At 43.6% G+C, this 19,295-nt stretch overlaps 1 protein-coding gene across 1 annotated transcript; it reads right to left on the bottom strand.

Annotated features, from left to right (window-relative positions):
- Positions 1 to 1,142: 1,142 nt before the first annotated feature.
- On the bottom strand, positions 1,143 to 18,556 carry hikeshi (heat shock protein nuclear import factor hikeshi). Its single transcript, XM_082163689.1, has 5 exons — positions 18,392 to 18,556; positions 12,082 to 12,319; positions 11,824 to 11,975; positions 4,656 to 4,774; positions 1,143 to 1,451 (listed from the first exon to the last, which is right to left on the bottom strand). Exons 1-5 carry the CDS (start codon positions 18,419 to 18,421, stop codon positions 1,397 to 1,399), a joined length of 594 nt encoding a protein of 197 aa, XP_082019815.1. The 5' UTR covers positions 18,422 to 18,556; the 3' UTR covers positions 1,143 to 1,396.
- Between the last annotated feature and the right edge of the window lie 739 nt (positions 18,557 to 19,295).

Below are 19,295 nucleotides of genomic sequence, written 5' to 3'. Positions count from 1 at the left end.
TTCTCAGTGTTCAGGTGTAAAACTCTTCAGCTCTCAGTGTTCAGGTGTAAAACTCTTCAGTTCTCAGTGTTCAGGTGTAAAACTCTTCAGCTCTCAGTGTTCAGGTGTAAAACTCTTCAGTTCTCAGTGTTCCGGTGTAAAACTCTTCAGCTCTCAGTGTTCAGGTGTAAAACTCTTCAGCTCTCAGTGTTCAGGTGTAAAACTCTTCAGTTCTCAGTGTTCAGGTGTAAAACTCTTCAGCTCTCAGTGTTCAGGTGTAAAACTCTTCAGCTCTCAGTGTTCCGGTGTAAAACTCTTCAGCTCTCAGTGTTCAGGTGTAAAACTCTTCAGCTCTCAGTGTTCAGGTGTAAAACTCTTCAGCTCTCAGTGTTCAGGTGTAAAACTCTTCAGCTCTCAGTGTTCAGGTGTAAAACTCTTCAGTTCTCAGTGTTCAGGTGTAAAACTCTTCAGCTCTCAGTGTTCAGGTGTAAAACTCTTCAGCTCTCAGTGTTCAGGTGTAAAACTCTTCAGCTCTCAGTGTTCAGGTGTAAAACTCTTCAGCTCTCAGTGTTCAGGTGTAAAACTCCTCAGCTCTCACTGTTCAGGTGTAAAACTCTTCAGCTCTCAGTCTTCAGGTGTAAAACTCTTCAGCTCTCAGTGTTCAGGTGTAAAACTCTTCAGCTCTCAGTCTTCAGGTGTAAAACTCCCGAGCCGTCGCTGACGATGGTGAAGATGAAGGAGGCTCTTGATCTGTCACTTCACAACAGTAAATATGACACACTTTCTACTGCCGTCAAATCAACAAACACTCAGAAGCTCGACATTCAGCGGCTCTTGCCTTGAAACACAACCTTTTATTCATGTGTGAATCATTGAAAGACTCTTATCAGTTCCCCGATGAACAACAACAGGCTGCTTCTGAAAATCTGTCTGTTTCCTTCAGCAAAGCACCTACAAATATCAGCTTACATTACAATATATTTGTTGAAACAAACAGTAGAAGAGTGTCTGCAGTCGAACTGAACATTATCACGGTTTATTCGGCCTGTTCAATAAACACACATGCAGAGAGACACACATATCAGTGTTATATCATATATATATTGAAGTTATTTGGACATTTGCTGCCAGAGGAAACACAGAGATATGAATATCTGAAAAGCTGCTTTGAATCAATTTTAATTGTGAAAACAAATTTACAAATAACCAGGAAATGACAAATAAAATGTAACCACATGGTATTTATTTCTCATGAGTTTGCCATGTTATATAAAACGTCTTCAGCAAAAGAGTGAATGCCAGGCAGTATTTATAAGAAGAAAGAGATTCTTGTCCAGGTGAAACTCATGGAAACTCAAACTGAACATTAATGATGATCTTCTTCTCCAGGAAAGGGTTAAAACACAACGCAAGCGCGTCACGTCTTCCAGAAGTTAGGGTTCTGCATCATTCGCCTCTGAAAGTTCTCATACCTGTAAGAGAAACAGAATATCGTCACTGAACACACACACACACACACACACACACACACACACACACACACACACACACACACACACACACACACACACACACACTCACGCACACACTCACACACACTCACACCTGAGGCTGATCTGGACACACACACACACACACCTGAGGCTGATCTGGACACACACACACCTGAGGCTGATCTGGACACACACACACCTGAGGCTGATCTGAACACACACACACGCACACCTGAGGCTGATCTGAACACACACACACACACACACACACACACACCTGAGGCTGATCTGAACACACACACACACACACACACACCTGAGGCTGATCTGAACACACACACACACACACACACACACACACACACACACACACACACACACACACACACACACACACACACACACACACACACACACCTGAGGCTGATCTGAACACACACACACACACACACACCTGAGGCTGATCTGAACACACACACACACACACACGCACACCTGAGGCTGATCTGAACATACACACACACACACACACACACACACACCTGAGGCTGATCTGAACACACACACACACACACACACACACACCTGAGGCTGATCTGAACACACACACACACACACACCTGAGGCTGACCTGAACACACACACACATACACACACACACACACACACACACACACACACACACCTGAGGCTGATCTGAACACACACACACCTGAGGCTTATCTGAACACACACACACACACACACACACACACACACACACACACACACACACACACCCAGGGGCGGAGCCAGAGGCCCGATTTTCGATTGGCCACCCCAGGTGCCACCCCAAAATCCTACTCTACGATTGGCCATTAACGTGGTCAAAGGCGGAACCTTTGTTGACGCACTTTGCTGCCTTTAAATCAGCGCGGGAGCTTGGACAGTCAGACACCAGAACTCAGAAATGTAAGTAGCAAGTGTTTGATGTAAGCTAACCAACGATACATGGCTTATTGTTTTTTAGCATGTGAGTTTACAGCACTAACGTTACTACTTGTGCTAGCACGCAAAGATATCTATTTACCTATCACATCTGCCTTGATATCTAATCGCACACACAGCCCAGTATCACGTCTGTTGAATCACGTCATGTAGGCTAATTTATCCACTGTACCTGCCTATTCTGCCTACTCAGTCGACATTTGCTAGGTCATTAACTGTTAACTGTAGGCTACTTTTGTAAAAAGCATTTAATGATTTATCATTAGAAGATTAGCAGACGCAATTTTGTGCAAAAAACGTAGCCTACATTAAATTTTAACCAAGGAACCAACCAAATTAAACACGCCAGCAAGGTAGCTCGCCCCTACCTTCAGTAAGTTAGGCTTACTGTACGTTCACACCGCCGCCGACTTGAGCTGCAAAGAAGCTCTGGCCGCCCTGTCAAGGACGCTTGTCAAAAACATACGGGGAAGCTTGTTGACGCTTTGGTCGCTCTGAAGTCTGTGTCACACCATGAAATGTAAACAGAAAAAAAAAAACAAGCAATACATTGACACTAGGAACCTTTTATAATAACAGCATTTTTATAACCGATTTGGTCGGGAAAAAAAATATTTTGATTAATATGCGTGAGGGAGAGAGAGCAAGACGTATTGTTTGAAGACGGTGAAGGTGAGTGCGCGCGCGCGGCTGGGGCTCTCTCTCTTTTGTAACTGGTCCCTATATGAAAATAACGTCATATCATAAATGATAGGTTGTTTTAACACCAATATATAGATGGGCAAACAAATCGTAATTCATTGTTCCATGAATAAATAGTATTTAGCTGAGAACTTGGATTTTGGATGTTAACAGCTATAGAAATAGATGGCCAAAGATATTATGTTTGAGTTGTTATTGTAAAAAAAAAAAAGTCTTGAAGGTGTATTTTTATGTTTGAGATGTTTATTTATATTTGATTTTATTCAAATAAAAAGAAATTTGATGTAAGAGTACGGTCTTTGTCCTTCAATTTATGAGTATGGTGTTCGATGCATGATTTTATGATGCCACCCTTGAATTAATCAGTGCTCAACTAAGGCCACCCCTGTTAAAAAAGTCTAGAATCGCCACTGCACACACCTGAGGCTGATCTGAACACACACACACACACACACACACACACACACACACACGCACACCTGAGGCTGATCTGAACACACACACACACACACACACACACACACACACGCACACCTGAGGCTGATCTGAACACACACACACACACACACACGCACACCTGAGGCTGATCTGAACACACACACACACACACACACACACACACGCACACCTGAGGCTGATCTGAACACACACACACACACACACACACACACACGCACACCTGAGGCTGATCTGAACACACACACACACACACACACACACACACACACGCACGCACACCTGAGGCTGATCTGAACACACACACACACACGCACACCTGAGGCTGATCTGAACACACACACACACACACACACACACACACGCACACCTGAGGCTGATCTGAACACACACACACACACACACACACACACACGCACACCTGAGGCTGATCTGAACACACACACACACACACACACACACGCACACCTGAGGCTGATCTGAACACACACACACACACACACGCACACCTGAGGCTGATCTGAACACACACACACACACACACACACACGCACACCTGAGGCTGATCTGAACACACACACACCTACACACACGCACACCTGAGGCTGATCTGAACACACACACACACACACACACGCACACCTGAGGCTGATCTGAACACACACACACACACACACGCACACCTGAGGCTGATCTGAACACACACACACACACACACACACGCACACCTGAGGCTGATCTGAACACACACACACACACACACACACCTGAGGCTGATCTGAACACACACACACACACACACACACACACACACACACACACACACACGTACACCTGAGGCTGATCTGAACACACACACACACACACACACACACACACACCTGAGGGTGATCTGAACACACACACACACACCTGAGGCTGATCTGAACACACACACATACACACACACACACACACCTGAGGCTGATCTGAACACACACACACCTGAGGCTTATCTGGACACACACACACACACCCTTACCCCACACACACACTCACCATCTGAGGATGGAGCTCGCAGGAATGAACATCTCTGAAGGGTTCGGTGTCATCTGAGACTGAGACAGAGCAAAAGAGGAGGTGAAGTTGTACAAGCTCTCCAGCATCTTCTGCGTGAACTAAGGAAACAAGCAGACGTTCATGACTATAGAGGAGCGGCACACACACACACGACTCTGACACACACGACTACACACACACACGACTGCACACACGACTCTGACACACACGACTGCGCACACACACGACTGCGCGCACACACACGACTGCTCACACACACGACTGCGCACACACACGACTGCTCACACACACGTGCACGTCCGACTGTTCAGCTTCTTACTGGTTCCAGTGTGATGTATTATCGCCTCAGCACACACCTTTAGATCCATAATCTGCCCCTCGCTGATACTGACCTGCTCCCCACCTGCATGTGCCCAGTACAGCTGTATATTACTGGCCCAGTACAGCTGTATATTACTGGCCCAGTTCAGCTGTATATTACTGGCCCAGTACAGCTGTATATTACTGGCCCAGTTCAGCTGTATATTACTGGCCCAGTTCAGCTGTATATTACTGGCCCAGTTCAGCTGTATATTACTGGCCCAGTTCAGCTGTATATTACTGGCCCAGTACAGCTGTATATTACTGGCCCAGTTCAGCTGTATATTACTGGCCCAGTTCAGCTGTATATTACTGGCCCAGTTCAGCTGTATATTATGGCCCAGTTCAGCTGTATATTACTGGCCCAGTTCAGCTGTATATTATTGGCCCAGTTCAGCTGTATATTATTGGCCCAGTTCAGCTGTATATTATTGGCCCAGTTCAGCTGTATATTATTGGCCTGTCACGTTTTGTGTTTGTTCTTGTCATGTTTCTGTGTCATGTCTTGTTTCCATGTCTGTCATGTGATTCCCTGTTTGTCATGTGATCCTGCCATGTCTTGTCATTGGTTAATTGTCTGATCATTGTTCACAGGTGTCCCTTGTTTTGTCATTGGTCTGTGTATTTAAGCCCTCATGTTTGCCATGTGTCTTGGTCAAGTATTGTTTCCTGTAATTCTGCTGTAGTGTAAGTTTCATGCTCATGCCATGGTTTTTGTTTTCATGCCACGTCATGATTTTGTTTCATGTTTTATTTTAGTTACAATAAACTGCACATGGGTTCTCATTTCTCAACTTGCCTCCAGTGGATCCCTTATTACAGAATACTTGACCTCCTACAATGAACCCAGCGGTTGCACTCCTAAACCTCCGCCAGCGGAATCTTCCCCTGGAAACGTATGTGGAGAAATTTTGTGGGCTGTGTTGCCAGTTGGATTTTAATGACGTGGCCCTCAAGGACATATTTAGGGTGAATCTGAATGAGCCCATTTGCTCCCAGCTTCCTGGGGGAAAAATCCACTGGTCCTTGGCCCAATATATTGACTATGCCCTATTATTGAGCGGTTCCTCATTTACTGTGGGTTTTGAGGAGAAGCCCCACAAACCCACAGTATCTGCCAAGCCTGAGCCACTTCACGTCATGCCTGCCAAGCCTGAATCTCTTCAAGTCATGTCTGCCATGTCTGGGTCTCTTCAAGTCACGCTTGCCAAGTCTGAGTCTGTTCACGCCACGTCGGCCGCCGAGCCTGTGTCTCCTGACAAGATGGCCACCGCCGAGCCTGTGTCTCCTGACAAGATGGCCGCCGCCGAGCCTGTGTCTCCTGACAAGATGGCCGCCGCCGAGCCTGTGTCTCCTAACAAAATGGCCGCCACCGAGCCTGTGTCTCCTGACAAGATGGCCGCCGCCACGCCTGAACCTGAGCCCTCAGTTATGGCTACACTAACAATTATGGCCACAGCCATATGGTGTGTGTGGTCGGTGCACACATTTGAAGTTCACGTCACGTCTGCCGAGCCAGAGCCTGTTCATGTCACGTCTGCCGAGCCAGAGCCTGTTCACGTCACGTCTGCCGAGCCAGAGCCTGTTCACGTCACGTCTGCCGAGCCAGAGCCTGTTCACGTCACGTCTGCCGAGCCAGAGACTGTTCACGTCACGTCTGCCGAGCCAGAGACTGTTCACATCACGACTGCTGAGACTTTTCACGTCATTTCTGTTCTTGAGCCGTTGTGTATTTAAGCCCTCATGTTTGCCATGTGTCTTTGTCAAGTATTGTTTCCTGTAATTCTGCTGTAGTGTAAGTTTCATGTTCATGCCATGGTTTTTGTTTTCATGCCACGTCATGTTTTTGTTTCATGTTTTATTTTAGTTACAATAAACTGCACTTGGGTTCTCATTTCTCAACTTGCCTCCAGTGGATCCCTTATTACAGGGCCCAGTTCACCTGTATATTACTGGCCCAGTTCAGCTGTATATTATTGGCCCAGTTCAGCTGTATATTATTGGCCCAGTACAGCTGTATATTACTGGCCCAGTTCAGCTGTATATTACTGGCCCAGTTCAGCTGTATATTACTGGCCCAGTTCAGCTGTATATTATTGGCCCAGTTCAGCTGTATATTATTGGCCCAGTACAGCTGTATATTACTGGCCCAGTTCAGCTGTATATTACTGGCCCAGTTCAGCTGTATATTACTGGCCCAGTTCAGCTGTATATTACTGGCCCAGTTCAGCTGTACATTACTGGCCCAGTTCAGCTGTACATTACTGGCCCAGTTCAGCTGTACATTATTGGCCCAGTTCAGCTGTATATTATTGTTGCTGCACAAGTCATGCAGATCGGGCCAATCCGAACGTACTCCAAATCCTGTGGCCCTGGTCTCCAGCTTTCCGCTAGGTTTCTTTCTGAAGCCGAGGAGCCCTGGTTCTCCATCTGCAGCGTAGGGGACCTGGTGTATGCTGAGATCCAGCAGCAGTGAGCGCCGGGCCACTTCTCTAACTGTAAGGTCGTCATTACTCAACATGTGCAGTAGTTCTCTGGTAGCTGTATATATCCATTCAATGTTGGGAATCCCCAGTCCCCCCTCTGATTTGCTCATAAAGAGAATACTTCTTGTTGTGTGTGTATTGAGATTTAACCATTTTCTTACCAGCTGCACGGTCTTATTGTTCAGCTCATTCAGATGCTGTTTAGCAATGTGGACATTGGTGAACAGATGTTGGATCTTGGATAGAGCTATATCCCGATCTGCCAGGAGTCTCACGCCGGTCGGTAGAGGACACTGGTCTATCAAGTCTAGTCTGAGTATTCCTTACAGATATCGCTCACTTGCTCTTGCCATTCTCCTGCAACATTAAACATGTGTCCTAGATAATTGTAAGATTCGTGTCTTGAATAGACTCTGATTGTGCTCCCAGCGATTGTGGATGGAGGCTGATCACACTTGGCTCTATACCATCTATTGCCACCGCTGTGTCGTTCGTAGAACACCGCACATTTGTTGTTCTTAATTTCAAGTCCAGACCATTGCGGAAAGCGATTGCAGAAAGCGATGCTGGCAACAACATTGCCAGCATGTTGTTAATGACGTTCTCCTCTCTTGATACTATGAGGACGTCGTCGGCTAAGGCCTGAACTGGGTTTGGAGGTGTAATGCCAGGCGGGGCAAGGAGGCGTAACCAGTTCAGCCAGTGGTTTAGAGCCACTATGAAGTTCACAGCGCTCCAGGGACACCCCTTTAATCCCAACTTCAAGTTTAACCGGTTTCGTTAGTTGTTGTCCACAAATCACTTGTAGAAAAGAATTGTCGTATACATTGTTGATTATATGTATATACTGTTCCGGCAGTTTTATTTCCTCAAGGGAATGAAGCATTACGCTATGAGGTAAAGAACCAAAAGCATCTCGAAAATCAAGGAACACCACATAGAAACGGGAGGATTCATGTTTAAAATCATCAGTGGCAGTCTTCACACAGAATACGTGCTCAGTCATTCCTTGCATTCAGTCATTCTCAGTCATTCTCAGTCTATGTACGCTTTTTGTTTTGTTGTCAATGTTCCTGATTCCACCAGCCAGGGTAAAATTCGGCCTAAAATACACTTCATATTTACCTTGTGTATAGTGGGGAGCAGCGATATATCCCTCCAGCTGGAAGGGTCCTCTGGAATGTTGTTCTTCTTGGGGATCCTATAGATAATGGCTCCCTTCCAGGAATCGGGGACTTTCCGATTGATTAGACAGACATTACAAATCTGAGTGAGGGCCACTATTGAGAATTGTTTTGTTGCTTTGAGCACTTCATAAGTCACACCGTCTGCACCACATGCTTTGTTGTTCGGGAGGCTGCAGAGAACTCTAGAGATCTCCACTGTGGTGAAGTCCGAGGTTGCGGGGTGATCTTTCGGGTTGTCCAGGTCCAGAGCGCCACACCATGGAGAGCTGCTTATCTGCTGGTGTAACTGTGCTGGTTGGCATTTCACAGCATAATACTCAGACTTTACCCACGTCGCATATTGCAGGAGGGGGATCTGGGTAAGTGCTGTGGATTAGAATGATATCTATTGTCTTGGATGGTTTCCCGGACGAAGCGCAACTGCTGATCTATCCACTCAGTGAGCGTCTCTGAATCGGGCCTCGGTGAGAGCGCTCTACAGAGGGGGAATTTCCGTAGGATTCTTACGTTGTACTTTAACAAGGGTTTTCCTAGTGGTCTCCCATCTCTGTGCCCAGCTGGAGGTACTAAACAAAATTGCTCCTCTGAAAGTCTTTAAACAAAATCAAAGAACTAGAACTGATCCGTGGCAAACTTCAGAGACCCGCACATTAAGACAAGCATGTAGAAAAGCGGAGCGGAAATGGAAAAAGGACAGACTTCAGTCGTCATCTAAATTACTGAAGGATTGCCTACTGACCTATCAGTCAGCTGCAAAAGCCGCAAAAGCTGCTTATTTTTCGAACATGATTTCTAACAACCATCATAGACCTAAGATTCTGTTCTCCGTCATACATGCTGCCTTAAATCCACCTGTTTATACTTTTCCAAACCCCTCAAATGCACTATGTGAAAGCTTCTTGAGCTTCTTCATTGACAAAATTGCTAAATTAAGGCCTCAGATAACAGTTCCTTATGATGATCACTATGATCTGAGCATGCCGGAAACATCATGGGGCACTTTTAAACCAATTACTTTTCAATTGCTTACGGAAACCATTGCTAAAATCAAACCCTCTTTTTGCCCTTCTGATGATATACATTCTCGCTTTTTTTAAATGAATGAATGAATGAATGAATGAATGAATGAATGAATGTTTATCCACTGCTTCGGTTCCCTCATGCCTAAAAATGGCTTTTGTCTCTCCGATACTCAAGAAGCCTTCCTTAGACACTTCAGTTCTAAATAATTATCGACCTATCTCTGTACTTCCTTTTATTTCAAAGATTCTGGAAAAGACTGTACTGTATCAACTTCAGTCATTCCTAAATACGTCAAAAACGGTAGACATTTTCCAGTCTGGTTTTAAGTCTTTTCACAGCACCGAATCTGCTATGCTGAGAGTGTTAAATGACATTTTAGTTGCAACAGATGCTGGAAACCCTGTGGTTTTAGTATTATTAGACTTAACAGCAGCCTTCGATACTGTCAATCACTCACTGCTCCTATCTAGATTAAAACATTTGGGACTGAAAGGTTCAGTCTTAGAATGGTTTAATTCCTATTTAACTGACAGATATTTTGCAGTCAAGATTTGCAGTTGCACCTCTTCTGCTGCCCTCCTTGAAACTGGTCTGCCTCAGGGTTCTATTTTATCTCCCACGCTTTTTTCTTTATATCTGCTTCCTCTGGGCGCGATTTTAAGAAGACACGGTGTCTCCTTTCATTTTTACGCGGACGACACCCAGATCTATTTGCCGATTAAAAGAAATGACCCCTCTGCACTTAAATCTTTAATGAACTGTCTTGATGAGGTAAAGCTCTGGCTTGCAAATAACTTCTTAACATTAAACGACTCAAAGACGGAAGTTATAGTTTTTGGCCCATCTGACAAATTTAAGTTTGACAGCAGCATTTTGGGCAATTTGTCGGTTTTTAATACAAGCTGCGTACGAAATTTGGGAGTTTTCCTTGACAGTCGCTTAACTTTAGAGAAACAGGTGTCCTCTGTTGTTGCGTCTGGCTTTTATCAACTCCGCCTTCCTGCCAAAATCAAACATTTTATTCCTGAAAAATCCCTTGAGACAGCCATCCATGCGTTCATAACTTCACGCTTGGATTACTGTAACTCTCTTTATTGCGGCATTTCAAAAGCCCAGCTCACACGCCTTCAACTTGTTCAAAATGCTGCGGCCAAATTTCTTATGAAAACACGTAAATTTGATCATGTCACACCCATCCTGCAAGCTTTACATTGGCTACCTGTCCAATATAGGATTGATTACAAAATTCTCCTACTCGTGTTCAAATGCCTGCACCATCTTGCTCCAAGTTATCTATCAGAATTTATACACTTATACAGCCCGTCCCGTGTCTTAAGATCCAGTAATCTTAATATACTTGCTGTTCCTTGCACAAGGTTGAAGCGTAGAGGAGATAGAGCCTTTTCAGTAGTGGGACCCAGATTATGGATCAACCTGCCAATACAAATTAGAACAGCTCACTCGCTACCAGTTTTTAAATCCCTACTGAAAACTCATCTATTCTCCTTAGCTTTTAATACCATCTAAGTGTCCTCTCTTCTGTAGCTTATAAATTTTAATTTATCTATTTAGATAGACTTATCTGTCTATAGTTCAATTGTCTAATACTATACATGTAACCTCTCAGCTGTTGTGTATTTTAACCGTATGCTATGTTCTATTTAATGATTGTACAGCACTTTGGTCAGTCCTGTGACTGTTGAAATGTGCTTTATAAATAAACAAACTAAACTAAACTGTGAGTTTCTGTGTAGGATCCATTTCTGTAATATATCACATAAGATGGTAATAAATTCTTAAAGCAGCTTTGGTCGCGAACTTCAGGGTTGAAACCAAGCACATTGTGAGTAGTCCTGATATTAACATAACTGGCTCTTACTGCGTTTTCGCCGGCAGCTACGACGGGTGTAGATGTTGATTTTGTTAGTGCAGTATGACAGCGTGGGAACCTACCGCCGCCATCACACACACGTGTGCGCGCGCACACACACACACACACACACACACACACACTCTTCAGAGCTTTACCTGTGTGAAGGAGTCGACACACACACACACACACACACACACACACACTCTTCAGAGCTTTACCTGTGTGAAGGAGTCGACGGTTGAGACGGCTGAATTTGAAACTGGTGTTTGTTGTGCAAGAAGATCCAGAGATTCAACAGAGACTCCGACCTGAGCGACTGATGGAGCCTGAGAACCGGCCATCATCCCGAACGGGTGCGCACCACCCTCGCCTGGAACACACACACACACACACTCTTAGATGGCGTTCTCTTCTTCTGTGATTAGTTAGCATGTGTATGTCCAGTGATTTAAAGTGGTTTTACACAAAAGGCTCACCAGCTTTCAGCCCGGAGATCTTGAATATGGCGCTGGGCTTATCGTTGGTGATGAAGCCCAGGAGCTGCCAGACCGGCCCGAGCGCCGGGTCCGGGAAGGAGAAGTACACCGCGCCACCCATGCCAGCCGGGAAGGGCACCGTGCCCAGCAAGAACACCACCACGTGATGCACACGCTCACAGTCCGGCAGATCGAACACGAACTTATCCGTGGAGACCTGCTGCGCGTCCGTCTGGACCTGAAACACACCAGAGGAAGATCAGAGCAAAACCAGATCAAGACCAGTGGAAGACCAGAGCAAAACCAGAGCAAAACCAGATCAAGACCGAATCAAGATCAGAGGAAGACCAGAGCAAAACCAGATCAAGATCAGAGGAAGATCAGAACAAAACCAGATCAAGACCAGAGCAAAACCAGATCAAGCCCAGAGGAAAACCAGAGCAAAACCAGAGGAAGATCAGAGAAAAACCAGATCAAGACCAGAGGAAGATCAGAACAAAACCAGATCAAGACCAGAGCAAAACCAGATCAAGCCCAGAGGAAGACCAGAGCAAAACCAGAGGAAGATCAGAGCAAAACCAGATCAAGACCAGAGGAAGACCAGAGCAAAACCAGATCAAGATCAGAGGAAGACCAGAGCAAAACCAGATCAAGACCAGAGAAAGACCAGCGCAAAACCAGATCAAGACCAGAGCAAAACCAGACCAAGACCAGACCAAGACCACAGGAAAACCAGATCAAGATCAGAGGAAGATCAGAGCAAAACCAGAGCAAAACCAGATCAAGACCAGATCAAGACCAGAGGAAAACCAGATCAAGATCAGAGGACGATCAGAGCAAAACCAGATCAAGAGCAGAGGAAGACCAGAGCAAAACCAGATCAAGATCAGAGGAAGGATCAGAACAAAACCAGATCAAGACCAGAGCAAAACCAGATCAAGCCCAGAGGAAGACCAGAGCAAAACCAGAGGAAGATCAGAGCAAAACCAGATCAAGACCAGAGGAAGACCAGAGCAAAACCAGAGCAAAACCAGATCAAGACCAGAGGAAGACCAGAGCAAAACCAGATCAAGATCAGAGGAAGACCAGAGCAAAACCAGAGCAAAACCAGACCAAGACCACAGGAAAACCAGATCAAGATCAGAGGAAGATCAGAGCAAAACCAGAGAAAAACCAGATCAAGACCAGAGGAAAACCAGATCAAGATCAGAAAAAGACCAGAGCAAAACCAGATCAAGTTCAGAGGAAGATCAGAGCAAAACCACATCAAGGCCAGAGGAAAACCAGGGCAAAACCAGATCAAGATCATAGGAAGATCAGAGCAAAACCAGATCAAGATCAGAAAAAGACCAGAGCAAAACCAGATCAAGTTCAGAGGAAGATCAGAGGAAGACCGGATCAAGATCAGAGAAAGACCAAAGCAAAACCAGATCAAGATCAGAGGAAGATCAGAGCAAAACCAGATCAAGACCAGAGCAAAACCAGACCAAGACCAGAGGAAAACCAGATCAAGATCAGAGGACGATCAAGTCAAGTCAAGTCAAGTTTATTTGTATAGCGCTTTTCACAATACAGATTGTATCAAAGCAGCTTCACGGTATTAAATTAAAATAATACAACAAAGTTTGTTTCAAGAGGAATTTATTGATTGATAAAATTAAATTAAATATCCCCAAAATATCCCCAACTGATCAGAGCAAAACCAGAGAAAAACCAGATCAAGACCAGAGGAAAACCAGATCAAGATCAGAGGACGATCAGAGCAAAACCAGATCAAGACCAGAGGAAGACCAGAGCAAAACCAGATCAAGATCAGAAAAAGACCAGAGCAAAACCAGATCAAGTTCAGAGGAAGATCAGAGCAAAACCACATCAAGGCCAGAGGAAAACCAGGGCAAAACCAGATCAAGATCATAGGAAGATCAGAGCAAAACCAGATCAAGATCAGAAAAAGACCAGAGCAAAACCAGATCAAGTTCAGAGGAAGATCAGAGGAAGACCGGATCAAGATCAGAGAAAGACCAAAGCAAAACCAGATCAAGATCAGAGGAAGATCAGAGCAAAACCAGATCAAGACCAGAGCAAAACCAGATCAAGACCAGAGGAAAACCAGATCAAGATCAGAGGACGATCAAGTCAAGTCAAGTCAAGTTTATTTGTATAGCGCTTTTCACAATACAGATTGTATCAAAGCAGCTTCACGGTATTAAATTAAAATAATACAACAAAGTTTGTTTCAAGAGGAATTTATTGATTGATAAAATTAAATTAAATATCCCCAAAATATCCCCAACTGATCAGAGCAAAACCAGATCAAGACCAGAGGAAGACCAGAGCAAAACCAGATCAAGATCAGAAAAAGACCAGAGCAAAACCAGATCAAGTTCAGAGGAAGATCAGAGCAAAACCAGATCAAGATCAGAGGAAGACCAGATCAAAATCAGAGAAAGACCAAAGCAAAACCAGATCAAGATCAGAGGAAGATTAGAGCAAAACCACATCAAGCCAAGAGGAAGACCAGAGCAAAACCAGATCAGAGGAAGACCGGATCAAGATCAGAAAAAGACCAGAGCAAAACCAGATCATGTTCAGAGGAAGATCAGAGCAAAATCAGATCAAGACCAGAGGAAGACCAGATCAAGCCCAGAGGAAAACCAGAGCAAAACCAGATCAAGACCAGAGGAAGATCAGAGCAAAACCAGATCAAGATCAGAGGAAGACCAGAGCAAAACCAGATCAAGATCAGAGGAAGACCAGATCAAAACCAGAGCAAAACCAGATCAAGATCAGAGGAAGACCGGATCAAGATCAGAAAAAGACCAGATCAAAACCAAATCAAGACCAGATCAAAATCAGATCAAGACCATAGCAAAACCAGATCAAGACCAGAGGAAGATCAGAGCAAAACCAGATCAAGATCAGAGGAAGACCAGATCAAAACCAGATCAAAACCAGATCAAGACCAGAGGAAGACCGGATCAAGATCAGAAAAAGACCAGATCAAGACCAGATCAAAACCAGAGCAAAACCAGATCAAGACCAGAGCAAAACCAGATCAAGACCAGATCAAAACCAGATCAAGACCAGATCAAGACCAGATCAAGACCAGAGCAAATCCAGATCAAGACCAGATCAAGACCAGAGCAAATCCAGATCAAGACCAGATCAAGACCAGAGGAAGACCAGAATAAAACCACATCAGACCAGAGCAAAACCAGAGCAAAACCAGAGCAAATCCAGATCAAGACCAGAGCAAATCCGGTTCATTGGTTCATTGCTTTTTTTTTTATCAATAAAACTGTAGATCGGCCTAATTTGATACCGAAAGTAAGACTGACTTGCGGGTCTAGAACTCAAGACACTGTCTTAGCAATGGCTATGTGTGTGCAACTGACCCAGATCAAGACCAGATCAAGACCAGAGCAAATCCAGATCAAGACCAGATCAAAACCAGAGCAAAACCAGAGCAAATCCAGATCAAGACCAGAGCAAATCCAGATCAAGACCAGATCAAGACCATAGCAAAACCAGATCAAGACCAGAGGAAGATCAGAGCAAAACCAGATCAAGATCAGAGGAAGACCAGATCAAAACCAGATCAAAACCAGATCAAGACCAGAGGAAGACCGGATCAAGATCAGAAAAAGACCAGATCAAGACCAGATCAAAACCAGAGCAAAACCAGATCAAGACCAGAGCAAAACCAGATCAAGACCAGATCAAAACCAGATCAAGACCAGATCAAGACCAGATCAAGACCAGAGCAAATCCAGATCAAGACCAGATCAAGACCAGAGCAAATCCAGATCAAGACCAGATCAAGACCAGAGGAAGACCAGAATAAAACCACATCAGACCAGAGCAAAACCAGAGCAAAACCAGAGCAAATCCAGATCAAGACCAGAGCAAATCCGGTTCATTGGTTCATTGCTTTTTTTTTTATCAATAAAACTGTAGATCGGCCTAATTTGATACCGAAAGTAAGACTGACTTGCGGGTCTAGAACTCAAGACACTGTCTTAGCAATGGCTATGTGTGTGCAACTGACCCAGATCAAGACCAGATCAAGACCAGAGCAAATCCAGATCAAGACCAGATCAAAACCAGAGCAAAACCAGAGCAAATCCAGATCAAGACCAGATCAAGACCAGAGCAAATCCAGATCAAGACCAGATCAAGACCAGGGGCCTCATGTACAAAGACTTGCGTTGAATTCATACTAAAACATTGCGTACGGACAAAGCTGTAAATGTGCGTACGCACAAAAAAACCCAGATGTATGAATCTCTGCGTACGAAGGATCCCACGCATATTCTCTTTGTACATCCCAGTTAACGTAAAATTGAGCGCACATGCACGAGCACAACGCCCCACCCAGTCTCCTCCCTTAATTAAATTAATTTAAATATGGTAATGAGTCCACTTTGGCAAAAGAAAGCAGTAAGAAAATGTCGGCAAGAAACGAAACTTTACAGAAAGTGAATTGGAGGTGCTACAATCGGAGGTAGAAACGAAAAAAAAAAAATATTTGGAACTTTGTCCTCCGGAATTAATAACAAAAGGAAAAAATATGAATGGGAGAGTTTGGCTGATGCCGTCAATGCGGTGGGATCTGAAAGTCGCACTGTAGAGTAGACTGAGTACAGTTGAGATTAGATTTTTCACACAAAAATAGACATTGAAAAGAAGTGAATTTCCACATGACACGCCACATGACATTTCCTTAGCTTGTAGACTAAGATATTATCAATCAATAATACCCACAAGTAGTTTATATTTTCCACAATTAGCTCATAAAAATAAGGTGCTTTTTTCTCAACTTTGTCTCAACTGTACCAATATGTGGTACAGTTGAGACACCCATTTCTAATGATGTGAAGGTAACTAACCAATTCATTGTAAATATAAAAAATAAAGACAAATAAAGAAAATAACAATTGGGCAACATTTTTGTTTATTCATCCATTTATATTCATTAATGTTATTTAAATTAGCACTGGTTAAAATGTATAAAGCAGGAACAAGATATGTAACAATATTTATTAATAATACACAGTTTAAATATCACAAATATCAAATTTTATTTTCATTTGCGTCCTATGCTGGCTTATTATGACATTTAACCTGTTATCATAACGCTGAACAACTAAACAGTGTGTTTCCTAATAGAGCTCTATCGGGGGTACAGTAGATATGTGTCTCAACTATCCCCCGCTGGCCACCTCGCACATTTCGCTAGATTTTGCAATTACCTTGCATGACACATACCATGAAATATGCCAGTTTTTAGGGCACAGAATAACGTTTGTGGTGATACGTTTAACAGTCACATAAGGATAATAAGCTATTCATTGTGGAGAGTGCATGGTGAAGTGAACGTCATAGCTTAGAAAAAAAAAAAAACCTTTTCCCGATTTCTTCGAATCGGAGATGCGTCCGTTTTTCAAATTTCCCACGATCAAAGAGGACACTATACGCACGCACAGCAAAAATCACAACTTGTGCTTGCTGCGACCGCAAGTTATTTAAGGTGTCTCAACTGTGCACAGTCTACCCTAAATGACCTTAAAAAGAAATGGTCTGATATAAAGGTGGACATTAAACCAAAGCTGTCATTGCCATAGACCAAGGGTTGTATCAATTTGCATATGCTTTTATATGTTCTTACTTAATTGCATAATTGATAGAATATTTCCACAAGGCTCGTGAGACAATATATGTCATTTATTTTATAAGCTGCAAATGAATAGCAATGCTTCCCACAGGTGGTGGTGCGATAGACTTGTAGAACCATTCGTTGTGTAATGTTTGCAACTTCACTTCATTGCCTGTAAGAGTCGCCAACGGACAAAAACAATGAGAAATGTACGTACGCCAGACATGAAATTGGCGTGGAGGAACGCACATTCTCGCGTTCATTTCACTGTTAGTACATCCGACCGTGAGCGTGAAAGCTGGCGTACGCAAAGTTTTTGGGCGTACGCAAGATTGATACATGAGGCCCCAGATCAAGACCAGAGCAAATCCAGATCAAGACCAGATCAAAACCAGAGCAAAACCAGAGCAAATCCAGATCTAGACCAGATCAAGACCAGATCAAGACCAGAGGAAGACCAGAGTAAAACCACATCAGACCAGAGCATTTCAGACTCCTCTAGTAATGACACATTAAACGGCTGCATGTGTAATGAAGGTTCATCTGAAATCATGTAAACGTCACCACAGGCGATCTATGCGGATCATGCGTTATTGTGTGTGTTTATGATGATGATGATGATGATGATGATGATGATGATGATGATCTTCTCACCAGTCTGCCCGCGACTAAACACCCGAACATCGCCGCTTCACTGCAGAAACACCACCGAGAACACACACACACACACACACGCAGAGAGAGAGGCTCTTTAATATCTCACATCATCATTCACATGCAGTGCTAGAAGCTTCCACACGCGCTGACAGGCTCTAACCTCTGACCCGGAAACAAAACACCACAGCGCTTCACTGATTGGACGATCCAGCGCTGCTCGCGCGTCTTAAAGTGCCCTCTTGTGGAGTTCTGGACATTACCTTTCCTTTTTTTTATATTATGTTTTTTTTATAGAATTTTCAAAATTACATAATTTGATATCAAGTTCTTGACACATTTCTTTTACACATTTCCACATTTGGTGAGTATAACTTGAAACAACAATAATTTGGAAGAAAGAAAAAAAAGAGAAGAAACAAACAAAAGATAAAGTGCATCACAAACATATTAAACTCATTTAGCAGAGATTCAGATCTGTGGGCGTTTCCAGAGTTTATGAGTTACTGCATTAGTTTTGGCCCGTTTTACTCATTTTAACTGCTAAACTCCTCACTTTATACTTCATAAAATCCCACGTCAGCCCATACTGGTGAGTAATTACACCCTGATTATAGTATTTATCAATTATTTGTAAGACTTCACATTTAAATTCATCATTTAATAATAAATAATTGTTTAAAATCCAGTATCCACTTCTGCTCAAGTTCTTTCTACTGTCATTAGTGGTGATAAAGATGTGTATAGATGTGCGGTGAGTAAAAGCCAGATATCAACACGACTGAAGCTACTGTGTAACCCAGAGATAATCTCACTGCTGATATCTTACACCTTTGGGAGGACATCTAGCTATTACTATATTAAAATCATCCTCAAGAATACATTCATGTATTTGGTCTATAAT

The sequence above is a fragment of the Leuciscus leuciscus genome (genome assembly GCF_965113295.1).
Source record: "Leuciscus leuciscus genome assembly, chromosome: 3".
Lineage (NCBI taxonomy): Eukaryota > Metazoa > Chordata > Actinopteri > Cypriniformes > Leuciscidae > Leuciscus > Leuciscus leuciscus.
The sequence above is the reverse complement of the archived record's forward strand: the minus strand, read 5'-3'. Positions and strand labels throughout refer to the sequence as shown.